The sequence below is a fragment of the Budorcas taxicolor genome, chromosome 10, assembly GCF_023091745.1.
Source record: "Budorcas taxicolor isolate Tak-1 chromosome 10, Takin1.1, whole genome shotgun sequence".
Lineage (NCBI taxonomy): Eukaryota > Metazoa > Chordata > Mammalia > Artiodactyla > Bovidae > Budorcas > Budorcas taxicolor.
In genome coordinates, this window is record NC_068919.1 from 53,427,866 (window position 1) to 53,445,294 (window position 17,429).

The 17,429-nt window shown below is 38.2% G+C and overlaps 1 protein-coding gene across 1 annotated transcript; it reads left to right on the forward strand.

Annotated features, from left to right (window-relative positions):
• Nucleotides 1–2,945: 2,945 nt before the first annotated feature.
• RSL24D1 (ribosomal L24 domain containing 1) lies at nucleotides 2,946–16,897 on the forward strand. The gene is made up of 7 exons (XM_052646839.1): nucleotides 2,946–3,059; nucleotides 8,038–8,151; nucleotides 10,386–10,458; nucleotides 13,008–13,071; nucleotides 14,845–14,930; nucleotides 16,121–16,205; nucleotides 16,299–16,897. The coding sequence occupies exons 1-6, from the start codon at nucleotides 2,979–2,981 to the stop codon at nucleotides 16,192–16,194; spliced, it is 492 nt and encodes a 163-aa protein (XP_052502799.1). The 5' UTR covers nucleotides 2,946–2,978; the 3' UTR covers nucleotides 16,195–16,205; nucleotides 16,299–16,897.
• The last annotated feature ends 532 nt before the right edge of the window (nucleotides 16,898–17,429 follow it).

The window sequence follows — 17,429 nt, forward strand, 5'->3', positions numbered from 1 at the left end:
TCATTCTTTTTATGGCCAAGTAATATTCCATTGTGTGTGTGTGTGTATATATATATATATATATATATATTTATCACATCTTCTTTATTCATATATCTGTCGATGGGGACAGGCTGCTTCCATGTCTTGACTGTTGGAAATAGTGCTGCTATGAGCAGTGGAGTGCAAGTATCTTTTCAAATTAGTTTTTGTCTTTTTCATATATGCCCAGGAGTGGGATTGCTGGATCATATGACTCAATTTTTAGATTTTAAAGGAAATCTCCATACTGTTTTCCATAGTGGCTGCATGGATTTACTTTCCCAAAGACCGTGTTGAAAGATTCTTTTTTCTCCACCCCCTCCCCAGCATTTACTATTTGTAAGCTTTTAGATGATAGCCATTCTGACTGGTGTGAGATGATATGTCATTGTAGTTCTGATTTGCATTTCTCTAATGATTAGCGATGTTGGGCATCTTTTCATATGCCTGTCTTCTTTAGAGAAATATCTATTCTAATCTTCTGTCCATTTTTTGATTGTTTTTTTTTTTAATATTGAGTTGTAGGAGCTGTCTGTATATTTCGAAAATTAATCCCTTGTTAGTCACATTGTTTACTAGTATTTTCTCCCATTGTATAGGTTGTCTTTTTGTTTTATGATTTCTTTTGCTGTGCAAAAGCTTATATGTTTGATTAGTCCCCATTTGTTTATTTTTGCACAATAAAGAATGCTTTGCTTGGCTTCTTATAACCCAGAAAGATCTATATAGTATTTCCATGTCTTCTATTTTTGGCAAGATGGATGAGTTTAGAACTAGAAAACTCTTCTAATATAAAGCACTTGATAATGCTGGATAAAATATAATGAATGTATTTTTAAAATGAACTATTGATCTCAAGAAAGTAAGGATAATACCTAAAGACCATCCCTCTTCCTCCACAAAACAGACAACAACATCAGCAACAACAGTGGGATCTTGTAACAAACTGATACTGGGTGTGGTTTGCTTTAGTTTGGATTTTGCAGGATCAGTAATCAAGGTGCTCAGCTTTAATGGCTACATGACATCATGAGAGAAAACTTTGGATTCCTTGGAGGTAGGACACTGGAATGGAAAGCCTCCTAACCCAAAACACACTCAAAGCCGGGGCCTGGTCTATGTCTTAATCTCCCCTACGAATTTATAACCATAAGTGTGCTTTTACACAGGTTTAAGATTCAAGTTTACATTACTCCTCTCCTAATTTTTTTTTCCTGGAAATGTTTAAGCCAAAAAATGAACATAAGCTAACATAAAATAATTTGTGACTGGTAATACCTCTGGATTACTTGGGAGAAGCAAACAGAATCTCTTCAGAGGGAACATTTCCACCCAGAAATTACAGAATTTTTAAAGAAAACACCACTAATGATGAGCTCACTATTTAAAATGAAAACCCGGTCTTTCCCCACCACCTTCAGCCCTAAACATGAGCAAGGGCCAGTGAACCAAAATCCAGCAATATGGCACTTAAGAATTTCAAATAATATGCTTACCAGATGGAGATCATAAAATAATTATAAACATAAAAGGAATTGAAATGTCTGGGAAAAGAAGACTTTATTAAAGATACAAGACTGGTTTGAATTTAGAAAAAGACTTCCATGTATGGAAAATGTAGCCACTGGCATTCAAAATGTAATGGTTAGAGGTTAAACGGCAAGTCTGAAAAGAGAATGGGTAAACTAGAAGATAGACCGGAGGAAATTACACAGAATTCAGCACAGAGAGATAAGGTACAGAGAAATTAAGAGGGTGAGAGAGAGGGAGTATTAGGGCTCCAGTTCAGTTCAGTTCAGTCGCTTCGTCGTGTCTGACTCTGCGACCCCATGAACCGCAGCACGCCAGGCCTACCTGTCCATCACCAACTCCCGGAGTCCACCCCAAACCCATGTCCATTGAGTCGGTGATGCCATCCAACCATCTCATCCTCTGTCGTCCCCTTCTCCTCCTGCCCTCAATCTTTCCCACCATAAGGGTCTTTTCAAATGAGTCAGCTCTTTGCATCAGGTGGCCAAAATATTGGAGTTTCAGCTTCAACATCTGTCCTTCCAGTGAACACCCAGGACTGATCGCCTTTAGGTTGGACTGGTTGGATCTCCTTGCAGTCCAAGGGACTCCCAAGAGTCTTCTCCAAAACCACAGTTCAAAAGCATCAATTTCCTGTACAAATGGTGTTTTTTTTTAATGTCTAGTAATTAAATATATATATTAATTAAAAGGCGGAGAGGGAGTAAAGGTGGAGAAGACCACCACTACAAGTTTTTAAAATACTGCTGGTTAAGTCCTGCGAGCCTGAGACTCAGCAGCTTCGGTTGCCGTGCGGGGTAGCAAGCTCCCGCTGTGGACACCAAGTAAGTCCTCTAGGGACTGGAATCCGGCAGGGCTTGAGCAGGGGAGAAATGAGTTCTTAGACACTAGCCAAGTGTGACGGAGAAGGCAATGGCACCCCACTCCAATACTCTTGCCTGGAGAATCCCAGGGATGGGGGAGCCTGGTGGGCTGCAGTCCATGGGGTCGCACAGAGTCGGACACGACTGAAGCGACTTAGCAGCAGCAGCAGCAGCAGCCAAGTGTGGAAAGCCGCCTGGGAGCAGCACAAACTAGAGACAGGATATATAAGACATGAGTAAATGCTGACTTAATATGATACGGTAGGTGGAAAAACTAGACGCTCTAACAGCCAGTTCACAAGGCGCAGAACCTTGCACTTGCCCAGACTGACAGCTGTCAGCACGACTGCATTTCTGCGCCTGCCCAAAACGTCAGCGCTTTTCCCGGCGCGGCCGCGGGGAGGCGCGGTCACGTTCGGCTCGCTTTCCAGAAGCTCTGAAGAGCACCGCCTTTTCCGGATGCTCTTTCGGGAGGACTGGGAAGAGAATCACTTCCTGTGGCGCGGCTACGTCACTTCCTCTTCAGCTGGCTGTTCGGCCGGCGTTTCCCCGCGCGCGTTCAACATGCGGATTGAAAAGTGTTATTTCTGTTCGGGCCCTATCTACCCAGGCCATGGCATGATGTTCGTTCGTAACGATTGCAAGGTGAGGAGGCGGGGAGTGGGGCGCTTTTAGCTGCGCTCCCGCCGGGCTGAAGCCGTGCCCGCTCGGCGCGGGGTTACTCTGCGCCTACCAGTTTGGCGTGGGGTTTGGCCTGGGATTTCGGCGCGTGAGGTAGGCTTTACTACGGGCTCGGACCTCCACCTCCCGCTAGGGGAGTTTCTCCTTTAGGCGGTCCGAGCAGAGCTGTTCACTAGGCCGCTCTTGGGTGAGGCCGGCAGTAACGAGGTTGAGGAGCGATTCCAGCCAGAGCCCACAGGGAAGCGGGGAGTCTGTTGGCCCACTGTGTATGTGGGCCACATTCTTCAATTCAGTAAACCTTGCTGAACGCGTGCCGGGTCAAGCATCTTTGATGAAGTCCACCTCTATACAGATGTATAAGACTTGCGGTCAGCCGTAGTGTGTAGAGGTTGATAGAAATGTTGGGTATGACTTAATAGCAGAGTTACGTTTTATCAAATGATTGGAGGTGATTTGGAGAAGGACGTGTGTGAAAAGACACAGGAAGGAGGTGCTTTTATCCTGGATCTTGCATTTTGTTTAAGAGCAAGAGGAGAAAGCATTTTAGGCGAAAGGGAAATGAACAATTTGAGCAAAGGCACAGAGGAGCAGTTACTTCTCTGTTTAAGGAAGTGACGGATTACACATGGTGATAGAGGCTTGGGGTAGGGCTATAAATACAAATATAAATCTATATTTAAAAAGTACGTCTGAAAACAGAAGATAGAAAGATACAGATCTTACCGGACTTTTGACGGAGTTGCTTGTGGCAAACCCATTGTAAGTCGAAGATGCAAAAGCCTAACTTACTTAATATTGTATATAGCCTAGCCTTCTTTAAACATGCTCAGAACACATTAGCTTACAGTTGGGCAGAATCATCTAACACAAAGCCTCTTTTATAATGAAGTGTTGAATATCTCATGTAATTTATTATATATTCTACTGGAATTGAAAAATAGAATGATTCTAACTATTAAGTTGTTCACTCTGTGGACTGGGAGCTTTAGTCTGCTGCCAGATGCCCAGCATCAGAGAGAATTTTACTGCATGGCTAGCCTGGGAAAGATCAAAATTTGAAGTTCGATTTCCACTGAATGTGTATCACTTTTGCACCATTGTAAAGCTGAACCATCTTAAGTTGGGCACTGTCATTATAAGGCCTCATTGTGAAAGGCTTTAGGAATAATACATGAATTTGCCTTTCATAACGGAATGAATCTCATTCCTCTGTTAAAAATATTGTTTCTCAGAATTTGAGCTCTCTTATATTTGCTTCAGAATCCCTGGGCACTTGTGGAAAAAACTGACTCCTGCTTCCCACCAGATCTGTAGAATTGGAATGTCTGGGGGAAGGGAAAAAGCTCTAGGAATCTGTATTCAATGAGGTGATTTGACATGCTCAGGAATTACAGTTTGTACTTCTTCACCTTATATGTGTATTCTGTACGAAAAATACTGACCTTGCTAAATTAGGAGTAAGAGGTCTTGCTGAAATGAGGTACCGAAGCTGTATTTGGAAACCTGAAAGAGTATGTAAGTGATTCTTAGTTCCTCCTCTCAGGAACATGACCAAGAATTTATAGCAGTGAATGAAATGATCGCCGGGTTGGGGTGTAATTCACAGTAGGCATTATGGCATTGTAGATGATCTGGTGATCATAATTTTATGATTTTTGTCCATCAGTGTTTGTCAGCTGGATATGGAAATTAGAAAGGCCAGTGGGAGCTGTCTAAAGTTGAGTGTTGACCTGGCAGATGCAGTGGGAGTTCAGGTATATGAGGAAGTCTGTGTTGCTAGCAAGAATGGTGTTGAGTTAGCTGGAAGCTTGCTTGCTCTAGGGAAGACCGGTGTATCCAGAACAGAGTCGATGGGGGAAATAAGATGTAGAGGCCCAGAAGCACTAATGAAGACCAAGCACCTCATTTTTTCCTTTGTTGATATTTCCCACATCTTTATATCCTAGTTCCAAGTTTGAATTTTCCACTTGACAGAGAAATCCTGTTTGTACCTAACAGTGAGCCTCCTGAAAGAGAGGCTTACCTCTCTTATTACCTCAGCTCTTTTTGCTCTCAGAATTAATAGTCATGTGCTTAGATAGTTCTGCTGGAAACTGAGAGTTACCTTTGAATCTTTTCACTCTTTGTATCTAGCTATAGGTCCTATCCATGTTGCCTTTGCAAAGGATAGTGGTGTCTTAGTGTTTTTTCTGCCTTCCTAGTCCCAGATTAGGCACTTGTCACTTTTGTAGCCTCCTAACTATTTTTTCTCCATTTATGCTTGTAGCTTTTGAGACCACCTTTCACAGACATCTCCCCTCTTCTGCTTCTCAAGTAGCTTCTTAAAAGTAGAATTAGTGTGTTGTTGTTGTTTAGTCACTAAGTTGTGTCTGACTCTTTTGTGACTCTGTGGACTGTAGCCCATCAGGCTCCTCTGTCCATGGATTTCCCTGATGAAAACGCTGGAGTAGGTTGCCATTTTCTTCTCCAGGGGTCCTTCCTGACAGAGAATTGAACCTGCATCTCCTGCATTGCAGGAGGATTCTTTACTGCTGAGCCACCAGGGAAACCAGAATTAGTGTGTTACTAATTAAAATACTGGAAAAGTGAAAATATTAGTTGCTTAGTCGTGTCTGGCTGTTTGTGATTCCATGGACAGTGTAGCCTGCCAGGCTTCTCTGTGCATGTGATTTTCCGGGAATGAATACTGGAGTGGATAGCTATTCCCTTCTCCAAGGGATATTCCCAACCCAGGGATTGAACCCGGGTTTCCTGCATTGCAGGCAGATTCGTTTCCGTCTGAGCCACCAGGGTAAAATATTACTGCTCTGTATTTTCATAGTTTGCAAACAGAAACATATACACTCTTAAGGTGTGCTTAATAAATCTTTGTTGAATTAGTGTCATAAAAAAGTATTGAACTGTGAAGCTCAGATGGATCATTTGTTTGCATGTTGAAGACTGAGGATGGTGCTCAAGGACTAGGTTAGAAGGGAAATTTGAGCCTATGAAGCTTTGTCTCACACAGAATCATCCACCACCTACCCCAGTAGAGATTTAATCACTCCTTAATGTATATTTACACGTTACTTTATACTTGAATATCCCGTTATTTATATCCTAGTCTGATCTTTATTTCTCTTGTTTGCAAAGTGAGACTTTATCACAATACTGGACTAAGCTTCTCAGGGTAGAGCATTGTATTATTCTTGTACTTCTTGCACCTACCGCAACATCCAGCACATAGCAGCTGCTCTTTATTTGGGAATCCCCATCCCATCTCAGTGACTCCAGGCTCTTCAGATGCTTCATCATGCTTTTTCAAGTGAGTCTGTTAGATACAGAGTTTAAGTAGGCTTCCCTGTATCTTCCCATTGGCTTTCTTAGGAACTGAGAAGACCTAGAAAAGTTCAAACTTCTCAATGAGGACTTGTGTAGGAGTTGTCTAGTATATCTTAAACAAGGACGGCTTTTACTTAAAAAGGTAGTAGTACTTTGAGTTGGAAATATGCAACAGAATATTACCAATAATGATTTTATAGTGAATTATTCCAGAAAACTACTGTAGTTCACGTATTTTCTAGCTGTTTGAAATTAATTCAAGAATGTAGAGAGGGCTCTCCAGTAAGTCTGGCCCTCGATTAAATTGATCTGATATTGACCATTTGTTTCTTCCTTTTCTTTTCTTTTTGACCTTGCCGTCCTGCTTGTGGGATCTTAGTTCTTGGACTATGGATCCGTCACAGGGCCATCCCAGGGAAACGCCAAGTTCGAACCACTGGGCCACCAGGGAATTCTCTAGTATCGACCATTTCTAAGAAATCTATGTCCTAATGTGATTAGTGACCTGTTTGAAGGTCCTCATAGAACAATGTACATAAAATGAGAAGTATTTTGATTTGTGATATATGTGCCCACACACATGCACACAAAGGCTTTATTGTTGTTTTAGTCGCTAAGTTGTGTCTGACTCTTTGCAACTGCATGGACATATCAGGGTTCCCTGTCCATGGAATTTCCCAGGCAAGGATATTGGAATAGGTTGCTATTTCCTTCTCTAGGGGATTTTCTCGACCCCGGGATCAAACCTGTCTCCTCCTTTGGCAGGCGAATTCCTTACTGCTGAGTCTCTTCGCTTGAAATGTCTGTACCTTAGTTTGGTCTTTTTTTGAATGGGTCACATCTAAGCACAATAATTCAATTTAATTTTCTTTGCCAAGGTCCACAGATTCAATTATAATACTTTTTCTCTCAGATTTCCTCTACTAATACAAATTGTAACTTTTTCTGAGACAGAGTAACAAAATGATGCGTTTTAGTTGTATAAATCCAGTAAGTCACTTTAGGAGCACTTTGAAACGTCATTAAATTGTAAACACTATTAAAGGATCACATCTTTGGAGATGAAAGTGTAGAATTAAAGTAGTGAAGAATCTTCCTAGTAGATCTCTGAATAAATTCTTTAGAAAAACAAATCCATAGCCAGTTTTAGTTGCTTTTTTGGGAAATTATTTTGTGCAACAGTGAAAAGAACCAAAGGACATTTCAGAATGGTTGTTTGAAACTTTACCCCTGCCCCCTCATTGAGATATATACAAAGTGAATTTTGAGAATTATTCTGAATTGCAAACGGATTTAAATAAATGACTTTACTTAAAATTGTTCCCTTCATTCAAGATCATAGTAAAGGTTTTACTGTTATTCTATAAAAATGCTAGTTTTTAACCATATTTGGGGGGGTCCTCAATCTTTAGTTGTAATGATGTTTGATAGTCAAAAAATAGTTCAGTTTGCATTTTATGTGATATGTCTCATGTTTCTAAATGGTGCTGTAAGTAGAAGCAGTTGTGAGAACCATTGTTATTTCTTAGACTTTGTAGTATATTTTGTCTGGTGGGGTAACGTCCTGTGGCATAAAAGTTTTAATATTGTATTTTCTCTATTTTAACACTTTTTAACATAGGTGTTCAGATTCTGTAAATCCAAGTGCCATAAAAACTTCAAAAAGAAGCGCAATCCTCGCAAGGTCAGATGGACTAAAGCGTTCCGGAAAGCAGCTGGTAAAGAGCTCACGGTGGTGAGTACAGTTAGCTATCACTATAGTTTTTATAGTTTTCAAAATTTTAGTTTTTGGATGGGGAACAATTGATGTTAATTAGAATTAACATCAGTTAACTCTAATAGGGCTTCCCATAGAGTGATTAATGACTGATTGATTAATGACTTTGGCTTTGGCAATCTCATTCTCACATGATCCCCAAAACTATAAATCTGTAAAATTCTGAAAAGGAAAAAAAGATTCCTAATCTAGTTTGTAGTAATGATTTTTCTTATTCTCCAAAAAGTATTTTTAGCTCTTGTAACAAAGGGGAGAATTATTTAAATGGATTGAAGTTGGAAATTGTTACTTAAGGATTTTGAAAGGAAGTTAAGAGATAAGAGGATGTTTGAATAGCAGTGAGGGCTCAGAAGAGGTTTGTAATAAGCTTGTTTATCAGTTTTTCGATTTCTTTAGCTGGACTTTGTGTCTGAGAGCAGAGAACTTAGTTAATGATATTGGTTTAAGGAGGAATAATGAGGAATCGGGATGAGGGAGTTTCATGAGACGAGCCCCTACAAGTATTGCTCTTACTGAGTTGGTATGAGGTCCCACCAAAGCTTGTCCACTCTCTGTCCTTGAAAAGGAAGGAGGAGAAACTTGCGCAGGTTGTTTTTGAGGGTGGGAGATCTTTCAGTTGTCTTTTCCCTGCTGTACTTTCTCTTCCACCAAACCTGTGACTTTTTCCCACCTTTCCACTCTGTAAAGGCAGTGTCTTAAGTAGTTGCTATGAAGTCCTTTTCTGGCTTTCTTAACGCCTGAGGTTTTTCAGTGAATGTAAAGAATATTTTTTGACAACTTGTAAGGCCAGATCATGATTGTTGTCACAAAAATAATTTTCAGTATGGATGAATAGAACTGTAGCATCTCAAATACAGGTGGCAACTGTATGAGTGAAGGAAGAATGTTATGTCATATTCAGTTGCTGGTGACCAGTTACCTTGTCATGGCTGAGGTTACTGTGATCTGAACAGAGTCTTGTGTATATAAATGAAATAGCTAAGTGCAGAGTTAATGTTCACATTAACTGAGTCTGAATCTGATAGATTTGAAAGCCAAGAAATATCTGGGTTTTTTCCCAAAATTATTTTGCATGTTTTGAGATGAGTAAAGTTGTTAATTGTCAAAATACCGACTACATTTGGAGGGGACCTAAAGAATTTCAGGGTGAAGCTTATATCAGGCAGAGTAGCACCACATTATTTGAGGATGTGTAGTTTCAACTCTGTGCTGTAACACAAAGGTTTATAGGTATTGAAATAGATGAACATGCTAGGTATTTTTGTTGAACCATATGAAATTCTCAATATTTGACTCTTCTTGATCTATGGGAAAAGGCAGTTTCAAATGGTTCAGTCTAATACATGTTTTCTGGCTGTTAGTCTCAGCTAGGAACAGGAAATTAGGGAAGCCTTTTGAGTTTATTTATAATCCTCATGATGGTTATAGGCCTATCTCCCCTCCCATCCCTTTGAGAATCACTAATATGTAGAGAAATTTTTTCATTAGGACTGTCTTCTATGTTGTGTTTAATGGAGAAAAAGTTTGAAAACTTATATTCTCTGAGAATCATCTTGGGGAAAATCTTAGTATGTTTCCATAGCCATGACAAACCTAGACAGCATATTTAAAAGCAGAGATATTGCTTTGCTGATAAAGGTCTGTATAGTCAAAAGCCTGTGGTTTTTTTAGTAGTCATGTATAGATGTGAGAGTTGGATCATAAAGAAGGCTGAGCACCGAAGAATTGATGCTTTGTAACTGTGGTGTTGGAGAAGACTCTTGAGAGTCCCTTGGACTGCAAGGAGATCCAGCCAGCCAATCCTAAAGGAAATTAACCCTGAATATTCATTGGAAGGATTGATGGTGAAGCTGAAGCTCCAATACTTTGGCCACCTGATGTGAAGCACCGACTCATTGGAAAAGACCCTGATCGTGGGAAAGGTTGAAGGCAGGAGGAGAAGGGGACGACAGAGGACGAGATGGTTGGATGGTATCACCGACTCAATGGACATGAGTTTGAGCAAGCTCCAGGAGATGGTGAAGGACAGGGAAGCATGCTCTAGTCCATGGGGTCGCAGAGTCGGACACGACTGAGCAACTGAGCAACAACAGTAGCTTGAAATACTTAGGACTTCTGTGAAAAGGAGAAAAAGTTTTAAGACATGCTTCTTTTCTATCTCTCTTAAAACCATATTTTTCCTCTTTTTACAGGATAATTCATTTGAATTTGAAAAACGTAGAAATGAACCTGTCAAATACCAGCGAGAACTGTGGAATAAAACCAGTAAGTCACAAGGGAATATGAGGAGTTTTCAGAAGACACTGGTTTGGGATATTACCATAGCTTTAATATCAGTTGATTGTTTAAGTATTAAATTTATTCTTTTAATTGGTTAGTTTTTATAGTTTTATCCTTATTTCAATGGCTCTGCTGTATTTGTGTTTATTATAAGCTATCCCAACTCTTTTCAGAATCGATTGATGTATCCATTATTAAAGTAGCATAATGATTAAATTTGCTGTTATTTGAAGTGCCTGCATAGAGATCTAAAAGCAGTCAAATATCTGAACAAAAAAATAGAGGTGTAGAATACTTCGTGGAGGTGTGACATAGTTAAGATATACAAAAAAACGTAACACACTTTGCCAATTTAGATGATTTAGGGATATAAGTATTGTTAGGGATACAAGTATACAATACAAGTATTGTATACCTCATGAAACGTAGTGATTCTATAAAGTTCAAAAGTATAGCATGTAAGCATGATAATTGCAAATTTTCTAAGAGAATTTCTAAGTGTTTGACCTGAGTGAAAATGAAGTTAGAGGCTACTAAACTACAAGCAGTAATGTTTAGTTCTTACCTGTCTGCATACCTACTTACCTAGCTCTTTCTGTCCATTTACTTATTTAAGTTAAGCAGAGGCTTTAATTAAAAAAAAATTCTCATATGTAGTAAAACTTAATTTCTTAATCTAGCTTAAGATTTTACCATGTATATGTATAGTGTGAGGCCCTTGGCCCTGCCTTTTCTTCTTCCCCCATGCCTGCTTATGCAGCCTTAGCCTCTTCTGGTCTTTGGTGTGGAGGTGAGGTAGTTTGTTAACTAGAAGTCTCTTTAAGACTTAGAATTCTACCAGACTTACTGTGCTGATCATTTCACAATATGCACAAACACATCGATCCCACATGGAGCTGTACATTTTTCACAGGCTTATTAAATTGATTCCTGAAGGCGCTTTTGGCAGGGACTTTGTTGAAAGATTCTAAGCATTTCTGGACCTCATTGAGTCTTATTTCATTTTGGCCTTTGTTTTCTTTTTGTTCCTACTTGAAGATAGCGGCTCCAGACCATTTTTATCTATAACTACTTTTATTTTGTGGGTATTCAGCTTGTTGTGGAAACTGAGGTGCATATCTTAGTTTAATCATCTGTGGATATTCAGTTACTGAGACCCTCTATGCTGGTATCATGATGTTTTTATTGTTCCTGAGAAATACTGTGTGTTCTCTAAGATATTGTATCCTTTACAGTCAGTAACCACTGATTCTGGTATATGAAGATGAACAGGGCATATACTCTCAGTGCATTTTACTGAGAACTCCTGTTTTGTTATTTGTTAGACAGTAGTTGGTTCAGGTATTATTACAGAGCCTCATTAGTTTGCCCCACTCGGATACACAGACTACACTGTAAGAATCTGGTTGGGAATTGTGCTGCTTGGTATGGTAGCCACCAGTCACAGGGGCTACCGTGCAATTAAAATGTGACTAGTCTGAATTGAGATGTGCTGTAAATGTAAAGTACATGCTGGATTTTGAACACTTAGTGTGAAAACAAGCATAAAATCTCAGTAAATAATTCTTTATATTAATTACATGTTGAAATGACAGTAATTTGAATATGTTGGGTTAAACAAAATGTACTTGGAATTTAATTTTGAACTGTTCCCATTTACTTTTTGAAAAAAATGTGGCTACTGGAAAGTGTAAATTACATACGTGATTTATCCTACATTGTATAGTACTCATACAGATTCTAGAGTATAGTTGGACTCAACTGCCTTATAACCAAGGGTCTTGTATAAATTTTCCAAAACAGTTGTTGGATTTTAGTGGTTAAGAATGTGGCAAATTTGACAGGTTCATTCTACCAGTATTCGTAATGTGATCATATCTCAGGTATATAATGTGATTCATAATGAGATCATAGCTCAGGTACTTGAAGAAAAAGTAGATTTTATTACCAGGAAAGGGCTCTTTATTTATAGAGATGACAAACTAAGAATGGGATTAATGTCATTAATCCAAGTTCTCTGTAGAATGAAATTTGATAAGTGTTGGACTGGTTTCAAGTACAAGGAAAATTTATTAGTAGTAAAGGCTTTTGTAAAATAAAGATTAAAGAAATGATACTTGGGAAAGAGTCAAAAGTGGCGTTAACCGAGAGTACGTACCTTTGTCAGCTTTAGTAGGAATTGTTTTTTTTTTTTCCTTTATTTCAATTTACAATACTGTATTGGTTTTGCCATACATTGACATGAATCAACCACGGGTGTACATGTGTTCCCAAACATGAACCCCCCACCCACCTCCCTCCCCATAACGTCTCTCTGGGTCATCACCGTTCACCAGCCCCAAGCATGCTGTATCCTGCATCGGACATAGACTGGCGATTTGATTCTTAGGAATTGTTTTTGCAGTGAGTTTTTTGTTTGGTTTAGTCTGTTTCTAAATCAGGATAAAGAGGTGATTGTTAAAGCTCTTGTTGATTATAATCACCCAGCTTGAATGTACATAAATTTGTTAACTTTAATGAATTTTTTTAAACAGTTGATGCAATGAAGAGAGTTGAAGAGATCAAACAGAAGCGACAAGCTAAATTTATAATGAACAGGTATGAATGTTTTAAAATATCTTTATTTTCACATAACTTCTGACTTTCAGAAACTATCAAGATAGTATAAAAAACTGTATATTCTGTTAGCATTTTATCAGGTTTACTTGGTATTTAACTCTGTGTGTAGTAAGCTGAAGACATGATGCCTTTTCCTCTTAAGTATACTTCAGTGTATATGTCCTAAAAATAGTATGTTCTTTTTCTGTATGGTTTTTAAAATTGAGGTATAGTTGACACACAACATTATTTTAGTATCAGGTATACAACATAAGAACATGCTCTTACATAATCACAGTATAGTTATCAAATCAGAAAATTATCACTGATAAAATATTGTTATTTAATCTATAAACTTTACTTGATTTTACCAATTGTTCTAGTAATGTCCTTCATCACAGCAGAAAATCATGTTATCATGCATTGCATTTGGCAGTCATGTCTCCTCAAGCTTCTTTAATCCAGACAGTTTCTCACCTTTGTCTTAAATAACATTGACATTTTTGAAGAGTACAGGTTAGTTATTTTATAGGATGTTTCTCATTTTGTGTTTGTTTTCTTCGTGATTAGATTCAGGGTAGGCACCTTTGGCCAAACTGTCACAGAAATGTGTCTTGCAGGTACATGTTGCCTCTTACTGGTGATGTTAACTTTTATCACTTGGTTAAAGTAGTGTCTGCTAGCTTTCTCCCCTGGAAATGGAGGAAATGACTTTACTGTTTTACTCCCCTCTTTGTAATCAGTGCATCTTGGAGGAGACACACTCAGCAAAGAACCTGTTACTCCTCAAAGTGGTATCTACTGGTTTTAGCATCCATTAGTGTTCTGCCTGAATCTGTTACTATTGTTACTATTGCCACCTGGTGATTTTTCTAATTTCACCCTTTTCTATTTATTAGTTGGCTTTTTTTATCCAAGAAAGAGCATTTTTCTTTTTCCCCCGTTCCACATTTATTATTTTATTCATTTATTCACATCGTGTGTGTGTGTTTACACTAATTCTTACTGTCTTCAGTGTGTTACAGTTCTTTATCATTATTTATTTTGATGTTCTAAGTACCCCAGGTTGGCCAGTGAGAGTTCTTCAGGCAGGCTCTGTGTCATTTTGACAATTCCTCATCATTCTTTAGGTGCTTCTTGCTTTATGGCTAATAAGATTTTCTAGTACCATCTTGCACTTTCCCTGCTCCAGCTTGAAACTGGCTATTTCTTTAGAAGAGACATCACTTTTGATCTAGTCATCATAAACGTCTGTCATAGAAAAGCATGTGTCAACAGCTTTTTGGCTTTAAACCTTTTTAATTATGAGAAAAAGGGGGCCCAAATGGTTTAGAACTAGTCTGTTGCCTTTTTTTGTTGTTGTTGAATGTCTTATGTGTTTCTTGTAATTACTGAATGATTTTAAAAAATAGATAACACAGAGAGAATATCTTTCTCCTCAAATAGAGAACAGATACTTTAATGATTAGAAGTTTGTATTCTGTGTCTGTGATCTCTAAGGCTTGTTAATTCTTTGTTGCAGTTATATTCCTTTATTCACTGAGCAAATAAAAATTCAACACCCAGTTTATTCCTGACTAGGCACTAGAAATAACAGTGAATGAACAAATTGGGAGTGTAGGAATCATTAAGCTAATAAGGAACAAGAAACAGATTGTATTCCCATTTCTCATCTGTGTGGTTAACTAAATATAATTTTTACAAATTACGAATTAATATCTTTTAAAGAGGTTTTAGTAACTGAGCTTTCGGCCTTGATGTGTTTTATCCTAGGTTGAAGAAAAATAAAGAACTACAGAAAGTTCAGGACGTTAAAGAGGTCAAGCAAAACATCCATCTTATCCGGGCCCCTCTTGCCGGTAAGTAGTGTATACACAGGAGTTCTCTGCCTTCGGTAGAGAAATGGAAACCTTTTGTGGTCCCTGTAATCGGGTACCAGCCAACTTTTTGAGGATAGATTTTTTTTTTTCGTGTAAGTATTCTCTCTCATTTAGGATATGACTTGGTAATTTATAAAAAATATTGATTCAGTGCATTTCTGAGTTCCATTCGATTTATTGCGTATGGTGTTTCTTTTCTCCCGCCATAAAATCCTAGCTTCTGTAAAGATACTTTCCAAGTTAATCAAAATTATTTGAGTCATAATCAAGTAGATGATTTTGCCTCATACCTGTTTTGATTAAAAGGACAATGTTTCATATTAATAGTTCCTAAACTTCATTTGGTATGGGAATTACTTAGGGGACTTACTAAGCACAGAGGTTCAAGCCCCTTGGATCTGGACCTCTGTGCTTCAGTAGCTCTCCAGGTGATTGTGATACCTCCGTTTGAGAACTGCAGTTTTGCCCTAAAGCCGTGCTTGTGCTTCTGTAACTTACAGGTAGGCATGCACTTGGGCAATCGTTTGTGTGCATAATTTCTTCTGTGAGATGCTAAGAAACCAGTATTTTTCCTCACCTGGCACCAAGTACAATCTATCAGAAGGAGAGAGATTTTGATGGGATTTAGCTATGCCTAAACCTTAGTAAAGTCAAATTCTGTAACAACATATTGGGTAGATTTATGCAAAAGTCCCAGCTAGGACGTTTTTGTACCAAATTAAAAAAAAAAAAGAATCCTGGAGCATTGTTTCACATATAGATTATATGGACTGACACCCCAAAAACAATAGGAAGGAACTACTATCTAAGATTTTAGGTGGCCCTTTTTGAGGTAGAGAGTGCAGAGTTGAGAGCAGAGATCCTGGCTCCAGATGGCCAGGGCTTACATCCAACCCCTTTGTCTTACTGGACTTACTAGCCAAGTGACCGGGTCACTGATTGATTTGTCTCTGTACCTCAGTTTTCTCATTTTTAAGATGTAGGTTGTCATGAAGGTGAGATGAGCAAGTGTGTGGCAAGTCATAAGACCTGTGTGAGTTTAGTTTCTATTCTTAAATTATTTAAGAATATTTAATGTTACTTTAAAATAGCCAAGATTCTTTGTAAGTGTGGATATGACTTCCACAAGGTCACACCAAATCAATAAGAGTTTAATTTCTTTTTTCAAGGCAAAGGAAAGCAGCTGGAAGACAAAATGGTACAGAAATTACAAGAGGATGTGGACATGGAAGATGTTTCTTAAAACATCTGTCTGTAAGCATTTCTTTTAAGTGCATCTGGAAATCTCCTTTGGAGACTTAGAACTTGTATATTACTGATTTTTTTTTTTTTTTTTTTCCACATAAGGTCACTCAGATGAAAGGGGAGTAAATACTTCTGTCCTACATTGATATCTGCAGAACAGCAAATACTATGGATGCTAGGTTGCATCTCAACGTTAAACCTTCACTGAGAGATACACTTTTATAAATTATGAAAACTATGTTTGTAAATATAGAAGTGAATTGTGGACAGAAAATGGTCATGCCATTTGGTTAATGGCACTGGGCAGCATTTATGTAATAATGACAAATTCATGACTAGTAATATATATGAAATAAAATTTTTTTTGCAGTAAAATATTTCCTTTATTAATGTTCTGGATTGGATACAGCAAGGAAGTAACAGTCTGTATGATAATTAGCCTCAAGTAATATCTTTTCTTCTGATTTTAATATTTCTGGTTATGGTTTATTAGCATCTTAGAAGAACATAATGGCCCAATATATTGAAGCCTAATTATGTTGGACTGTTTTGATGTGGTTTAACTGTTGTGATAGTCATTTGTGGATGTTGAGGGTGAGTTGAACAGTCTTTCCTGAAATGGAACTGTGTAATTTCCACTTTGGAGAGTACTCAATGATAAGTTGACATTCCTAGTAGAATAAACTTTTATTTTTCCATGACTTCAGTGCCTATTAAAATTTTTGGTGTGATTTTCTTTTCAAAAATTCCTAATTGTTTTTGGAAAATGGGATGTATGAGTAGCACATTATAAATTATTTGCACATAAAATTGTTTCTAAAGTAACCGCCTACATATTTATTTTAAAGTACTAAACAAAAGATAGATATTCCCAGGTGGCCCAGTGGTAAATAATCCACCTGCCAAACAGGAGATGCAGGAGATATGGGTTCAATTCCTAGGTTGGAAAGATCCCCTGGAGAGGGAAATGGCAACCCACTCCAGTATTCTTGTGGGGAAAATCCCATGGACAGAGGAGCCTGGGGAGCTACAGTCTGTGGGGTCGCAGAGAGTTGGACACAACTGAGCACAGCACAGCATCAGACAAAAGGTATGAAGTATCAATTGCTTGGAAGAAAATTATTTTTTTCACACCTACTACTGAAGTAGATCTGTTTAAAGAGAAATGTATACTTATATTATTTATGAGTATGTTAAGAGTATTAAGTAATTCAGTTTTTTAGGACAAAATTT

What these genes read in the sequence shown, in the direction of transcription:
- RSL24D1 (XM_052646839.1), top strand. Translation starts at nt 2,979, where the DNA reads ATGCGGATTGAAAAGTGTTATTTCTGTTCGGGCCCTATCTACCCAGGC. An exon ending in TCGTTCGTAACGATTGCAAG is followed by an intron (nt 3,060 to 8,037) that starts GTGAGGAGGCGG and finishes TTTTTAACATAG; the next exon opens with GTGTTCAGATTCTGTAAATC. An exon ending in CTGGTAAAGAGCTCACGGTG is followed by an intron (nt 8,152 to 10,385) that starts GTGAGTACAGTT and finishes CTCTTTTTACAG; the next exon opens with GATAATTCATTTGAATTTGA.